A 14,961-nucleotide genomic window follows, 5' to 3' on the forward strand; every position below is an offset into this window, starting at 1 on the left:
CTCGGTGGACGTCTGTCGAGTGGATGAATCAGGAGCCCTTACGGACCTTGCAGAGGAGGCGGTAGACCCGTGGGTCCTAAGGCAGGGCTGCTCCCCGGCCGCTCCCCACCCACCCCCACCCACCCCGCTCCCCCCTACTCCCGCGGGCCGAGAAGTAGACAACTCAGAATCCCCTCGCCCGGTATCCTCCTCCCCTCCGCGCGCGCTGCCTCCTCCCCTCGCTCCCCCTCCTCCCGCTCTTTGTCTCCCGGGCGCCCAGCCTCCCCGCCACGCGCCCCCCGCATTGCCCCTTACAGGGGGACCCCCGCCGACGCGACACGACGCGACGCTCGTAGGCCTGCCAGGCGGGGGGCCGCGTCCGGCAGGGCCTGGCAGGCGGGCGGGGCGGGGAGGTCTCTCTCTCTCTCTCTCTCTCTCTCTCTCTCTCTCTCTCTCCCCCACACACACACACACACACACTCACACACACACTCTCACACACGCACGGAACACGGAGCATCCTCCCGTCAGGTCTCCTGGTCCAGCCCCGCCCGAGCTTCCAGCTTTCTGCAAACCTCTCCCACACTACCCCCCATTCCCTCCGGTTTCCGGACCCTCCTTGTCGACCCCCCACTCCACTCCCGGGATGGAGCGGATCGAGCCAGCCCGGAGCCCCCCGCGGCCGGGGTGACGGCCCCCGCCCCCCTCCTGCCCGGTCCCCGCCCGGAGCACCATGGGCCCGAAGGGTTCCCGACGCGCCGGACGCTGAAGATGACTGATGCTGGAGGTGAGGGGCCGGGATCCCAAGGGCCCCGAGGTGGACGGGGAAGCGGAGCCAGGGGGCTACTCCAGCTCGCGGTGGGACCCCCAGTGGTTAGATGGGATGAAGCGACATGGGCCTTTCTTCCCGTATCCCTAAGGGGGCCGAGCGGAGCTAGGGTGCTGGGCTGTCAGGGGAGGGGGCGGAGATAGGATTTGTGTCCCTAATCCTCTCCCGCCCGCCGCCCGGAGAAATTAATTTAAAAAAACTGGTGTGGGGGGAGGGGGAGAGGGCTTAACTCTTTCTTGCCCGGCGCGGAGTTGGACTGATGGATTGGAAAGAAACTAGCCGCCAGGCTCTCATTGGAGGATAGGGGCCCTTGGAATGCAGTAGGGGCCCTGCCCTCCACCCCCACCCCATCTGCAGTGGCGCTTGGAGGGGCCTCTGACGCTAGCCCCACACCCCAAGCCTGGGCCCTTAGGAGGGGGACTCGGCTTTCTCTAGCTGCACAGCTGATTCCCTCTACCCCAGCCTCCTCTTCCGGCCATTCCTTCCCCGCCTTTCCCAGTTGCACTTCTCTCTTGGTCCCTTTCTGCTCTTTCAGGGCTTCTCTCCTCTAGTCTGCTCCGCTGGGGCCACCCCTCTCCTGGCAGCGGATTCTCCTTCTCTCTTCACAACCATCCCTTGGGTCTCACTCAGGGCTGCTGGTGTTCCTTCTCCACTTGGGCTTTCCCTGGCTCCCCTCCCTCATCTCTTTCCTGCACTTTCTTCCTTCTCTCTGCGCATCGGTGGACTGACATCCCCACCAACCTGTAGGTCTGTCTCTGTTCCTACTCCCCATTCCCTCTCCAGGGCTGAGCCCCTTTCTTTCTCTTTCTCCTTACTGTGCCCCCCCCAAGCTTTGATCTCACCTGCCTCCCTTTCTCCCAGAGGAGGGTCAAAGGTCATTGGTGCTCCTCCTCCAGGGATTAAAAGGAGTGGCCTAATAGAGTCAGAGCCCAAGACTGTGTCTGGAGGAACAGGTTCATTTCCACCTGGTCGAGTGTGAGTGTGTGTGTGTGTGTGTGTGTAGGAGTGTGAATGGGGGTCAGTGTCTAATTTTCCAAGACTCAGTTTTGGACTGAGGGTTTGGTGGGAGGGGCCTGGTGACCTCTGTTATATCCTGCTTCCCAGAGTTCTCCATGGAACAGTGTAGGGACGGTTCCCCATACACACTTCAGGGAGTTAGTTGTTGAAGGAGGGAGGGAAAGAAAGCAGTTTGTGCTGAATCAGGATGGACTGGGCCGGGTATGAGCTGGAAGACTCAGCCCAGCCCGGAAGTCACCTGAAAGAGGACTCCATCCACAAGAGGGTCTCCACCCTGGACTGGGACCTTGAATAAGAACACATGGTAAAACTAATATAACAGTGAATGTCAACTGTAATTGAAAAATAAAAATTACCAAAAAAAAAAAGAACACATGGGATCTCCATCTCAGGTAGTCTAAGAGAGCAGGCACCACTACTGTCCTCAGGGAACCTCCATTCTTGTCTTCAGAGAGTCCCTAGTTTGGTGGGGAATACTGGCCCCTCTCCTCAGGGAGCTCCCATCAGATGTGGGGGAGAGATGACCGAGTTAGGGAATCGATGAAGTATGAAAAATTCATTTCCCAGTGGTTGGGGAAGAGAGGATTTAGAAATTAATGTAGACAAATGGGAGGAGGGAAGGCTATCTAGGACAGCTTTCTGGAGGAGGTGGCAGCTGGGTCCTGGTCAAACGAAGCCTTTTGATTGAATGAGGGAATTCCGTTTATTCTTACAGGCAGCTTCCCTTCCCATCTCACTCTTCAGGACAGGTAGAGAGGTTCTAGGACTTGCACCCAGAGTTCAAGAATGACAGGAGGGTTCTTGGAGGGCCAGTGTCCCTGGCCCCTTCTCATACCTCATTTCCTGCTTTCAACCCTAAGCATCCATGGAGCCTGGGGTGGAGGTGGTTTTGAAGCTTCTCCCAGTCCTAACCAATACGGATCAGCTCCCCTCCCTCTACCTTTCTCCTCACAGTGTCCTTTCCTTATGAGTACCCTCCAAAACTACAGATCGTCATCCAGGATAGGGCAGAGGGGCAGGAAACGGGGTCAAGGTTGTTCTGCTTCTTATCTCTGGCATCTCAGTTTTCCCATCTGTAAAGTGGGGAGACTAAGAATCCTAAGCCTGGCCAGCTCACAGTGAGATGATCTCTATATAATAACAGAAGAGGAGAGTTGGGAAAGACCCCAGCAGGCATGTGGCCTAGCTTACCTACACTTCCCAAACGTATGATCTAGACCAGAGCTTGGCCCTTCTCATGGGGACCTGAGTGTGAGAAGTAATTGGAGACCACGTCCTAGGCGAGCAGTATGCCCCTGTCCTCGGGCTTCCTTGCTCTCCCCTCATCTGGTATTCCCCTGCTCCTTAACATCCAGGCCTTGGTTTAAGCCGCTATAATCCTATCTACTAGGAAGCACGTCCAAATTGTTTCAGCTGCATATATCCTGCTTCCCCACCTGCCCTCCGTGCTTTCCTCCAAAAGCACAACAAAACCAACCCCTACCCATCCACACTTCCCAGAACATACTCAGTGGGTCAGAGATGTTACTGTCCACTGTTGTGTTGTGAGTCCTCCTTATATCCTCTGGCATCTGTGAGTCTGTCTAGAACTGTGAGTTTGTCAAAAACAGTGGCCCTGCTGCTGATGGCACCAGCTTCCTGAACAGTTCATGTTGAGGAAAGCAGGTGGTGAATGTACCAGTGATGGGGGGTGGGGGAGGCAGGACTGAGTGATGGATGAAAAGATGGATGGTGGATGGTATGAACTGATGGATGCAAAGATGGGTGAATGTGTGGATGGGGTGGATGTCGGATGGGTGGATGGATGGATGATGGATGAGTGAATGAAGTAGATGGGTAGATAAGTAGGGAGATAGAGGTAGATGGATAGATGAAAGAACCTGAGTTCTGGTCCTGATGGTGCCACTAACTTATTATGTGATCTTAGGCCAGTCATTCTCCCGTTTCTTTATTTGTAAAATGAGAGCATTGGATTTAATAATCTCTGAGATTTCTCTTAGATTTAGTGTTGGACAACTTACAATGATTAAAAGTTTTTAGGGAAGGCAAATGATGAAAAGGCCCAAGAGAGTGAGGGGAAAATTTCTGTGACTTGGGTAGAGGTACACAGCAAATCAGCTGGGACCACCACCACAGGACACCCTGGACTTGCTTCTGCGTCCTGATCCAACCCCGACAATCTGGGCTCTGTTTCAGATGATTTTTCTTCCAGGGGCTGGAGGAAGAGTTCTGAGGGAAGGCAGCTCCTTGGCCTCCACCAGCCTGAACCTCTTATCAGTGGTCTTTTTCTCTCTTCCCCACTGTCCTCCCTAGTTCTCTTCTTGAGTCATGGCGTCTTCAAAGCTCCGAGAACCCGTGGATGAGGTTTTTGGTAAGTTCTGTTTGGCCCTATCTCTATCCAAGGCCACCTAGCACTGGAGGGGTGGGGGGTAGAGTCCCTTGGGGACTAAAATGTGTGTGTTTATGTATAGTGGCCTTACAGTCTGATTCTTTGTCACCACTATCTGAGTGGACATGCCAATTACAACAACAGCAATATTAACAAGTATCCCCATTTATTAAGTGCTTGTCCCATGCCAGGTACTAGACTAGCACTCCCATCTCACACACAGTGTATCATTGAATCCTCACAATAATGCTCAGAAGTGTGCCCATTTTACAGACAGGGAGCCTAGGGCACAGGGTGTTGAAGTGACTTGCTTTAAAAATCACAGTGGCAGAACTGGGACTGCAGACTTCCTAACTCCCTGTGCTGAACACCTGTATCTCCCAGCACAGGTGACACATATTACCTCCAAGTCGCATAAATAAGGGACCACACTCTGCTTGGATGTGCATGGAAATTAAATGTATAAAACACACTCAGCCTCAATACACACTGGGGTGCATGCACACACCTTCCGACACCATCATTTACCCTCTGCAGTCTTTCTATGGGGCTCGGAGAAAGACCACCTGGCAGGGCAGAGTTCCCAGCATGCACTGGGGTGGAAAGACCATTTTCTAGCTAGATTTGGTGGAGGAGTCAGTGAGCAAAGGATCGTGGAGGAACATGGAGGGAGAGGTGGAGACAGAAAGAAGCCACCTGAAGCCTCTAATGAGTGCAGGCTTCAGGACTCCCATTTGTGTGTGTGGCCTTGAGAGCCTCCTGGGTATGGAATGCTACAGGGCCTCCCAGTTTCCCCTCCCCTGCCTTTTTCTTATCTCTGCTGTCCTTCCTCTCTTTTCCTCCCCCTCTCCTGCTCACCTCATTCTCCCCTGCCACCTCCACATGCCCTGGCAATGCCAGGAACTGCTGCCTCCTAGCTCCTGGGGAACGTTGCTTCCAGCTCACCCTTCCTGGGGCCTGTGGAGTGGAGGGTTTGCCTCCAGGACTCCCACAGCCTTGAACTGCCGCTGGGCTTCAGACTCTGAGCCGCCCCATCTCCACCCAGGCCTGGCCAGACCTCTGGCCCGACAGAGATGAGCTCCCTCTTTCTGGGCCTTTTCGGCCTCTACTCCCCCTCCTCTCATCCCAACCCTTCCTGTTTTCCTTCTCCCTGACCTGCTGAGGTTGCAGCCGCCCTGCCCGCTTCCTGATGCGAAAGGCAATTAAATATTCATGACTTCCCACTGCCCACGGCCTGAGTAACTCCCAGCCAGGGAGGAGACAGCGAGGGGATGTGGAGGAAGGGATAAAAGGAGGTGAGGGTTGCCTGGTAAAGCAAGGGACTGGTGGAGAAGCTGGCCCCATCTTGCTCCCTAGATCTTCCAAAGATGACCATGGTCCTGATACGGCCCGTAGTCAGGAGCAAAGGGCCCTTCTCCCTGGCCCAGGGTGGCTGGGCAGCCTCTGAGTGCTGGAGGGGTAGAGGCTGCTCATCAACTCCTCTGCACCTCTGCCCCTCCCCACCTCCCCACACACACCTCCCGTGCAGACAGAGCACTGGCCTGGGAGCCAGGAGACCTGAATACTGCTCCCTCTGCACCATGAGCCAAACCTTTCCTCTCCCAGTCTCAGTTTCCTCACCTGTAATATGAGGGGTTGGACTCACAAGTCACTCCCATTTAGGCCTCGGAGGAGGTATAGCCGGCTTGGTAGTTACAAACGGAGCCTCCAGAGCCAGGCTACCTATAACCCTGGCCTGCTCTTCACCAGCCATAAGCCCTCAAGCAAATTAAGGCTGCCTGGGGATTCCTGGGAGTCCCTCCCTCCTGGAGTTGTGAGTGGGTTTAAATGAGCTAGTACTTGTGAAGCACTTAGAATGGAACCCAGCACAGTGAGAGCTCGGTGAGAGCTCAGTAAGTATTAGCTCTTATTATTCTGTGGTCAGTCCTCAATCCTTGCTGCCTCCAGGCAATGCCTGGAGATTCTGTGTCTGGGAGAAGAGGACAGAGGGCTTCCTCTCCCAGCTCAGCCCCAGGGCCTGGAAACACCAGAAGTGAAGCAGGGGCAGCTGAAGGATCAGAGTGGTGGTGTCAAGCCTGGGGTCCAAGATACTCCTTTGACAGAACCTTTCCCCTCTCTAAGCCACACCAGCTGCCTCTGGACAACTGCAAGAGCCGCTCTGGTCCACCCTCCTCCTTCAGTCAGGCCAACTTCGTGTTGTTGGCTTTGGGACAACCACTGCCATCCCTCATCCCCCAGCCCCACCAGGTTTCAAAAGCGGGAGAGTAAGGGACACAGTCAGAAACATGCTTTAGGAAGTTTCTTCCAGCTTGTGGAAAGTGGGCGTGGAGACAGACCAGAGATGGGGAGCAAAGGATGGACAAATGCCACGCCCTGGGATGAAGTATGGAGGGGGGTGGGGGGCAGCTGATGATGGCCTGAGCTAAGGCAATTCAGTCCAGTTGGAAAGAAGAGGCCAGGTTCTAGGGGTGTGAGGAGGCGAATCTGTGTTTAACAAATAGAGCAATTAACAAAATAGAGAAACATCTGCCCTCATGGAGCTGACATTCTAATGGGTGGAGAGAGGCAATAAATAAAATGAGAATATATACTATGCCAAGGAATGATACATAATATAGGGAAAAATAGGGATGGCGGCCCTGGGGCAGTTATGAATTGAGTGGTCGGGGAAGTCCTCAATGAGAGAAAGTATTTAAGCCAACACCTGAAGGAGGTGAGGGAAGAATCATGCAAAATCTGTGGCAAGAGCCTTGCAGGAAAGGGAAGAGGACATGTAAAGGTGCAGAGGTGCAGGTTACGCTTTCAAGGAAGAGCCAGGAGGCCAGGGGAGCTGGAGTGGAGGGCGGGGATAGAGAGAAGCAGAAGCTCAGAGAGGTAGGGGCCTCACAGCCTCAGTCTGGAAGGCCACTGGGGCACTTTGGCTCTTAGTCTGTGCGATGGAAGGCACTGGAGGGTACTGAGCAGAGTGACACGGCTGACATGTTTTATCAGGATCACTCTGGTGGCTGTGTTGAAAATAGACTGTAAATGGGAAAAGGAGGAGGAGGGAAGACCAGCTGGGAGGCTAAAGGCCATGATGACTTAGACAGGGAAACTGAGGAATTCTTCCTCTCCTCTCCCCTCCCTCCCCACCTCTCCCCTGCTCTCCTCTCTTCTCTTCTCCTGTGCTTTTTCCTCTTTCTCCGAACATGTATACATGTATATGAGTGTGTGGAACAGACACATACAAACAATATTTTATTGTGGGAAATCAGAAGTTGTGAGAATAGCATGACGTATGCCCTCATACACTCACTTACTCGTCACTCAACTACAACAATCGTCAACTCATAGTGTTGTTTCATCAATTTCCCCTTGCACGTTCCACTCCTCTTCCCCTGGATTATTTTGAACCTAATCCAAAACATCTTGTCATTTCAACATAAATATTTCAGTACGTCTAGATATATTTCAGAAGTAGAGCTAATAGGAACTGTGGATAGATCCGTTTGTAGCGTGGGAGGGAAAGAAAAGAGTCAGGGATGACTCCAGGGGTTTGGCCTAAGCAGCTGGAAGGACGGAGCTGCCGTTTGCTGAGCTGGGCAGACTGGAAGCAGCCGCTTGGGGGGTGGGGAGTCCACTTTTGACATGTTTGTTAAAGACGCCCACTGAACAGCCAGCCAAGTGGAAGTATCAAGTAGGCAGCTGGACAGGCGAATGACCAACCTGGACTGGGGTTGAGGGGGCAGGGCAGCTTGGAGCTGTCTGAACGGGGTGGATGACGGGAACTTTCCCTGAGCCAAGGGAACAGAGGAGAAGCCAGTGTGAGGCAAGGTGGTGGGTTCATTTTGATGGGCTGAGTTTGAGGTGCCTGGTGCCTTGATGTGGCAAGTTCCCTGGCAGGTGCTAAGGTGCCCAGCTTGGTGGGGCCGGAGCTAGAGTAGACATAGGTGTTATTTAAGCCCGTGGAGCCACTAGGGTGGCTTAGGGGGTGTCTGCAGACAAGAGAAAGAGAGGCAGGCAACCTAGAAGGGTGATGAGTGATGGGATAGGGTCCCTGAAATCACTGGGGGTGGAGTGGGGAGGAAAGGTCTTAACCCATTCTGAAGTCTGGGAAGAAGCTTTTCTGCCTGGAGACCCCAGTGCCAAGCTCGGGGACTGAGAGACTGCAGAGTGAAGGCTTCATTCTTGGGTGAAGCAAATGAAAAATGAAATTAGGAGCAACAGCGTTTATGCATGATCCACTGGGTTTGCCTACGCTCCCTCCACGTCCTCGTTCAGGACCTACCCTGAGCCACGGACCCAGGATCGGAGTCAGGCTTCACAGAACTGTGGACTTTCCTCCCTGCTGCTGCCACTGGTTTGGGAGGGGGCAATGTCCCTCTGCTCCAACTCAACCGTGAGCCCTCTAGAGGTTCAGGAGTGTGACTGTGAGCATGGCACACCAAGCCAGGGTCCCCAGCAGGGCCAGTCTCTGGAGCCAGACTAGCCAGGCTCAAATCCCAGACCACTGCTAGCTGGTGGCTTCAGCCAAGATAACTTCTCTGAGCCTCCGTTTGCTCAGCTCTAAAATGTGCTTAATAGCTGTTCCTAGTCTGCGGGGTTGTTGTGACTAGGCGAGATGATGTATATACGTTGTCTGACGCATAGTAGGTCTTCTTCTGTGGTAGCCATTGTTACCATGATCTCTCCAGCTTCATCCCCCAGCCCTTCCCTCCACAAACCTACTCTCCAGGTGCCTGGAGGTGCCCCCTTTCCCCTGCTTCCCTACTTCCCAGCATTGCACATACCAGTCTTGCCAACGTCCTCTCTCACAGACTCCCACCCAGACCTTAAGACCCAGCTTTGGGTCTCCAACCCTCCTCCGACCCATCCAAACAGGGCGGTCCTGCCCTCTGTGCCTGTGAGAGGTTCCTCCACTGCTATATCTACGTGCTGACATATCTGGCTCTCCTGGAGACTGAGAGACTGTTTCCCATCTCATCTGCATTCCCAGTGCCTGGCATTCAGAAACATTTGTTGAATGTCTGGGCTGTATGTGCAGGTGGCCCCTTGAGGTGGGCCTCTGGACTTGCTGTCCTCATGTGTCTGCTCTCTACCTCCTGCACCCGGTTTGCAGACCTGGACTTGGCTGTGCCAGAGACCGTCAGACTGGACAGCAGTTTACACAAAGCCCGGGCCCAACTGCTGGCCAAGGGACGGAGACACCGGCCCTCTCGCTCGAGGCTTCGGGACAGTGCCAGCTCTGCAGAGGACGGTGAAGGCTCCGATGGGCCTGGAGGCAAGGTTGGGGCAGCCCACCCAATCACACATACCCCACCCACCCTTTTTGCCCCTCCAAACCGCTCTTCCAAGGAAACCACACCCCAGGCTTCTGACATAATAATGCTCACAAACATTAGCTGCGTTCTTTTCTGGCTCATTTCATCCTTTCAAGCAAGGGATTATCATCCCCATCCTCCAAATGAGGAAATGGCGGTTCTGAAAGGTTCCGTAACAAAGTCACACAGTAAGTGAAAGAGGCCGGATTCAAGCCCAGCCTATGTGACTGAAAGCCCCAGTCTCCTACCTCTCACTGTCCAGCCACCCCTCTGCCCGGGGTTTGAAGGACCCAGGAGTCCGGACACCCTCTCGGAGGCTCCTGCCCATTTACAGGGTGAAACCGGCTCCCAGCCCCTCCGGGGAGCAAGGAGAAGGGTTGGCGGTGAGCGGTTGCCCCCTCCCGCAGGTGACCGACGGCTGCGGGAGCCCCCTGCACCGGCTGCGCTCGCCTTTGCACTCGGGCCCGGGGTCCCCGGCCGCGGGGTCGTTCTGCCTGGATCCTCCCGGGTTGCGGCGCAGCCTGGACGAGGACGAGCCGCCGCCCTCGCCGCTCACCCGCTACCGGCCCCTGCACAACGCCGCCTCTCACGAAGGTTTGGCCGCCGCCTCCTGCTCGCCGCCGCGCTCCGCGCCCTCCTCGGACAGCTCGCCCAGTTTCGTGCGCCGCCACCCGCGCGCAGAACCGCACAGCGAAGGTGAGCGCGCCTGGCGGCGCCCCCTGGTGGTGCGCGCGGGAACCGCAGCGGCCCCTCCGCTCTGGTGGCACCGAAGCACACGGCTGGACAAAGTGGGACAGGATGGCTTAGGGTGGGGGTCGGGGGAGTTAACATTGAGCTTCTTTCATTCATCTACTGAGGGCCTATGATGCGCCAGAAACTGGTGGGCACTGGAACACACGTACGAGCAAACAGTTGCCGTTCTCGTCCTCCTGGGGCTTGTAGTTTTGGGGAGAGAATGAAATAATTTCTTATAGTGCAGGGGGGAAGCAATCAAATCATCCCTTAATTAAGTATATAGTTACAAGGTGTAACAAGTGCTAGGTGAGAAACTTGCACGGTGGTGGGAGAGCATATATCGGGATGAAAGGACCCGGTTGGAAGCATTCTGGAAGTTTTCTCTGAGGATGTGACAGGTGAGGCAAGATGGGAAGCTGGTTAGAAATTGGCCAAGATAAAATTAACAGTAAATAGTAGGGGTCCCTACATTTTCACAGTGGTTTACGGTTTGTATAAGGTTTTCATAAACATCCCATTAGGTTCCATGAAATAGGCAGGTGTTATTATTCCCGTATTTGAAACGAAGGAAGGTCAGAGAGCTCCAGTGACTTTCCCGGGTCACACAGCGAGTGACGGGCACCAGAGCCAGGCTGCATGATTCTAAGGCAAGAGAATTTCTACGACTTCACACTGGCAGCTGAAGAAGGCAGGCAGGCTGCCGCACAGGCTATTTCCTTCCCTCTTCCCCAAAAGATGACAGCCGTGATGCCAGCCCACCCGAGCCAGCCAGCCCGACCATCGGCCTGGATAAGAAGACGCGCCGAAAGTTCTTGGACCTGGGGTGAGTGGAGGAGGGGCCAGAAGCAAAGGCTTGACTCTGTCTAGTACAGGGTAGCACAGTGGGCAGCACTGCCCCACTCCGCCCTGCCCTCCCCACAGGGTCACCTTACGTCGAGCATCCACTAGCAAGAGCCGGAAGGAGAAGGGCAGCAACCGCCTGTCCATGGGCAGCAGGTAAGAGGTACCCATGGCACCTCAGCCACAGCTTCCACCCGTAGCTCCCCGTGGGCCCAGCACTCCCCTCCATGCCCACACCCATGCAGGGTGCTCTCTCCACAGGGAGTCGGTGGAGGGATCCGGCAGGTCAGGGGGCTCCCCGTTCCTGCCCTTTTCCTGGTTCACAGACAGCGGCAAGGGCTCAGCGTCTTCCGGCAGCACCACCTCCCCTGCCTGTTCCCCTAAACATGAGAGCTTCAGCCCTAAGAAGTCAGCTTCTCAGGTGAGTCCATGGCCTTTTTGCCCCCACACTGTCTCTGGGGCTCAAGTGACATGTGGACATACTTCACCCCGGCTCAGGCTAGGATCCAGGCATTCCTAGAGTCCATTTGTCCATCCGTGGAGCCATTCAGTGATTTCATTCACTCATCCATCTCTGAGTCAGGCATTCATGCGCTCACTCATTCATATTCTGAGTAGTTCATTTGTTGACTCATTCATTGCTTCATCCAGTCAATACACATCAGCAAACACCATGATTCCCCTTGCATATACCCAGCCAGAGGTCTCCTCCATCTCTGCTAACTCTTCTGCCTGGCTCAGTTCTAGCCCTATGTCCTCCCCGAGGCCTCAGATGCTGATGCCTCACACAAGTCACCATGTCATATGTGCATGTTCCTGGCTCATGCAGAGGTGCACTGAGCAATCTCCTTCCAGATGGGGGCGGGTGGGTTGTGGGGACTCCCTTGGGCTGGGGGCAACTTTCTCCTTAGTGGCATGCAACCCTTCCTGTCTAGGAATCCACCCTGAGTGATGACTCCACACCCCCCAGCAGCAGCCCCAAGATCCCAAGTGGTCCCCGGCAGGAGGCCAAGTGCTCCTATCCCTACCACACGCTGTCCCAGTCTTCGGATGAGGTGAGCAAGCCCTGGCCCCTGACTCTGCCAGGTTGCAGGTCACAGGCCATGTCTTCCCCCCTCACTCTCCTTGGTCTCCATCCCAGTTCCTGGATGAACCTCTCCCCACCGTCCACCACTGGACCAGTCAGCAGGTGGGCCAGTGGCTGCACAGCCTCAACCTGGAGCAATATGTCGCTGAGTTTGCTGCGCGGCAGGTTGACGGGCCGCAGCTATTGCAGCTGGATGGCAGCAAACTGAAGGTGGGTCAGAGTGGAAGGTCCTTATCCAGCTGGAGCCTGAGGCAAACTTCAAGATGGGGATCCCCTCGTTCTGACTTGTCACTCCCTCTGGGGCCACTGCCCTGACCTCTGACCTCTAGGCACGCACTTTGGCCTAATGTTTGCACTCTAGCATGGGTCCTCCATCTGACTTGAAACTCATGCCCAATTCTTCAGTTTGACCTTCAAGCTCCAGGTTGACCTTAACCTCTAGGGCTATCATATCATCTGACTCTTGACTCATGAGTCTCCCAGTATAGCGGGAAGCAAGTCTCTGCCTTGATCACGTTGTCTGATTCTCAGTCTTGGAGGCCAGTGGTCATAGGAAATGGGGGGGGGGGGAAGTGGCAGGATTGGGAGGCTCTGATCTCTGTGCTGGGGAGTTTCTGGCCTGTTCCCACCCTCTGCTGAGTTGCTTAGAGAAGGAGTGGAGAGGAAGTCTGCAATGAGGAGGGGTCTTGCGAACTGACCAGCTATGTGATCTTGGGCAAGTTGCTCTCCATCTCTGGACCTCAGGGCAAGGGCAGGGGCGTGCCAAGGCTGAAATCCTGAGTAGAGGAATGGGAGCCAAGGATTATGGGAAGGGGGACAGGCAAAGGGCCAGGGACCCTCCACCCTCCTCTCTCCCAACCCACTCCCATTCGAAATGCTTGCCCTGAGAGTTCTGATCCCTCTGCAATCGTGGGAGGTGGAGGTTTCACTTCAGAGAGGGCTGGCGGAGCTCCAGAGAGGGTACCCCTGGAGCACAAAGAACCTGGGGTGGTTCTGGGGCGCTTTCCCTCACCCTCGGATTCTTCCCCCAGAGCCTGGGGCTCAGCAGCTCGCATGACCGGGCACTGGTGAAGCGGAAGGTGAAGGAGCTGGCGGCGGCGGCGGAGAAGGAGCGCAAGGCTCAGGAGAAGGCTGCACGGCAGCGTGAGAAGCTCCGCCGCAGGGAGCAGGAGGCCAAGAAGAGCTAGGGGAGGGTGAGGCAGGCATGGGGGGCAGAGGCCTCTCCAGGGAGGGGGGCCTGGGAGCCACGCTCGGGCTGGCCTGGCCCCACGCTCTCTGGGGTACATACCCTCTCTCACCCCGTCAGTCTGTCTGGACCCAGATCCCCCAGAAAGGGAGATCCCAGGGACAGGGCCCAGTAATAAATCGATTTCAAGGACTCACTTGGCACAGTTCCTGGGGGCGGTGGCAGATTACGGGAAGAGGGCAGAGAGACTAGGGCTGATCCAGTCTAGGAGCCCAGAGGTACCCGGGTCAGTCTGACCCTCTGCCCTCAGGCCCTACTGGTGCTGGGGCCGGCAGTGAGCTAGGATGTCTGCCTGCCTGCCTTCCAGAGGCCCTGAGATGGGGCCAGCGTCCCAGGGCTCAGAGAGGTGGCTGAGCATCTCGGCAGGAGTAGGTGGATGGAGCTGTTCCTCTCCAGCTCTCCAAGGTGGCTGTGTGTGGGGAGAGCTGTTCTGTTCCCAGGGAGGCTGGGGGGCACTGCAGCAAGCTGCACTCAGGGTAGACTCCCAGTCTGCCTCAACAGGAGAGCAGAGGAAGCAGCATGGTTATCCCACGTGGTCTCTCAAGGACTTCAGGAGAAGGGAGGATGAAATTCCTTTTCCCCTTCTCTGTCCTGTGATTCCAATGGAGAGATGACATCCCCACAGGTCTATCCTTCCTGGGGCGTGCTCTCCAAGCTGGGCCCACTTCTCCTGCTGCTCTCTCTCAGAGTACCTGAGCCCTCCCTGGAAACAGAGCAAACTTGGGAGCTGGTGGGGACAAAGGACACCACCCACAAATGCCTAGGAGGGACTGAACCGGTGAATCCTCACCCTAGCCAAGCAGAGGCAAATCTAGGAGGGCCCCTGGAAACTGCTAGATTGGAGGGGTTTGCCATCCCTTCTCCGTCTGTCCTGGTGCCCAGTGGGGCCTCAGTGGGCTCCAGAACTGGAAAACTGCAGGCTCTGGTTCACAGACTGCAAGGAGGGGTGGAGCCAGCCCCTGCCCTCTGGGGGTGGAGTGTATCCTATCAGCTTACGGATAGCATCTGTTCTTGGAGGAAGGGAGCTTTCAGGTCTGGTGCTGGCCAGCAGCTCACCCGGCTGCTGGAACGCTGGCCAGAGTTACCAATGGAGTCAGGGGGCCTCTGATTAGAAGCCCCCTCCACTTCCTCCCATCTGCCTGGAGCAGTGGACAGGACCCAGTGCATGCTGACTCCTCATTCCTGCCCAGAACTGTGGTTTGAGGGCCATCTGTCCCTGGGACCCAGCCCGTTCCTCCCCTCTCCTGTCTGTGCTGGGAGAGGGGCTTCAGAGGGAAACTGAGATATGGGGGCACCAGCACCATCTGGGCCCGGTGGAGGGGCCGGTGGGGAGGTTGGAAGGCACCTAGGTCCTTGAAACTATCGGGAGCTATATGGGTGCCCACCTGCATGTGAAGGGGGGAGGCAGTACTCAATTTATTTCAATAAACACTTATGATGTGCCAGTGACCTTTGTGTCTGTCCCAGTTGGGGGTTGGCTTGGGTCAGGGGGCCCGAGTGGTGCTGTGACACATCTATCACTGGGTACTGTGCTGTCAA

The 14,961-nt window shown here is 55.7% G+C and overlaps 1 protein-coding gene across 2 annotated transcripts; it reads left to right on the plus strand.

The window, feature by feature from the left end:
- Window positions 1–438: 438 nt before the first annotated feature.
- On the plus strand, window positions 439–14,871 carry SAMD14 (sterile alpha motif domain containing 14). 2 transcript variants are annotated; one of them, XM_019740618.2, is made up of 10 exons: window positions 439–766; window positions 4,139–4,196; window positions 9,313–9,479; window positions 9,922–10,210; window positions 10,985–11,072; window positions 11,171–11,245; window positions 11,351–11,510; window positions 12,025–12,144; window positions 12,231–12,386; window positions 13,208–14,871. In XM_019740618.2, the coding sequence occupies exons 2-10, from the start codon at window positions 4,154–4,156 to the stop codon at window positions 13,361–13,363; spliced, it is 1,254 nt and encodes a 417-aa protein (XP_019596177.1). In that variant the 5' UTR covers window positions 439–766; window positions 4,139–4,153; the 3' UTR covers window positions 13,364–14,871. The 2 variants fall into 2 exon arrangements, with proteins under 2 accessions (XP_019596177.1, XP_019596178.2); XM_019740619.2 differs by having other exon boundaries at window positions 630–766; window positions 9,313–9,474; window positions 13,208–13,554.
- Window positions 14,872–14,961: the final 90 nt, after the last annotated feature.

This window comes from Rhinolophus sinicus, linkage group LG15 (assembly GCF_036562045.2).
Source record: "Rhinolophus sinicus isolate RSC01 linkage group LG15, ASM3656204v1, whole genome shotgun sequence".
Classification (NCBI taxonomy): domain Eukaryota; kingdom Metazoa; phylum Chordata; class Mammalia; order Chiroptera; family Rhinolophidae; genus Rhinolophus; species Rhinolophus sinicus.

What these genes read in the sequence shown, in the direction of transcription:
- SAMD14 (XM_019740618.2), top strand. Translation starts at nt 4,154, where the DNA reads ATGGCGTCTTCAAAGCTCCGAGAACCCGTGGATGAGGTTTTTG. An exon ending in CGCAGAACCGCACAGCGAAG is followed by an intron (nt 10,211 to 10,984) that starts GTGAGCGCGCCT and finishes CTTCCCCAAAAG; the next exon opens with ATGACAGCCGTGATGCCAGC. An exon ending in CTAAGAAGTCAGCTTCTCAG is followed by an intron (nt 11,511 to 12,024) that starts GTGAGTCCATGG and finishes CTTCCTGTCTAG; the next exon opens with GAATCCACCCTGAGTGATGA.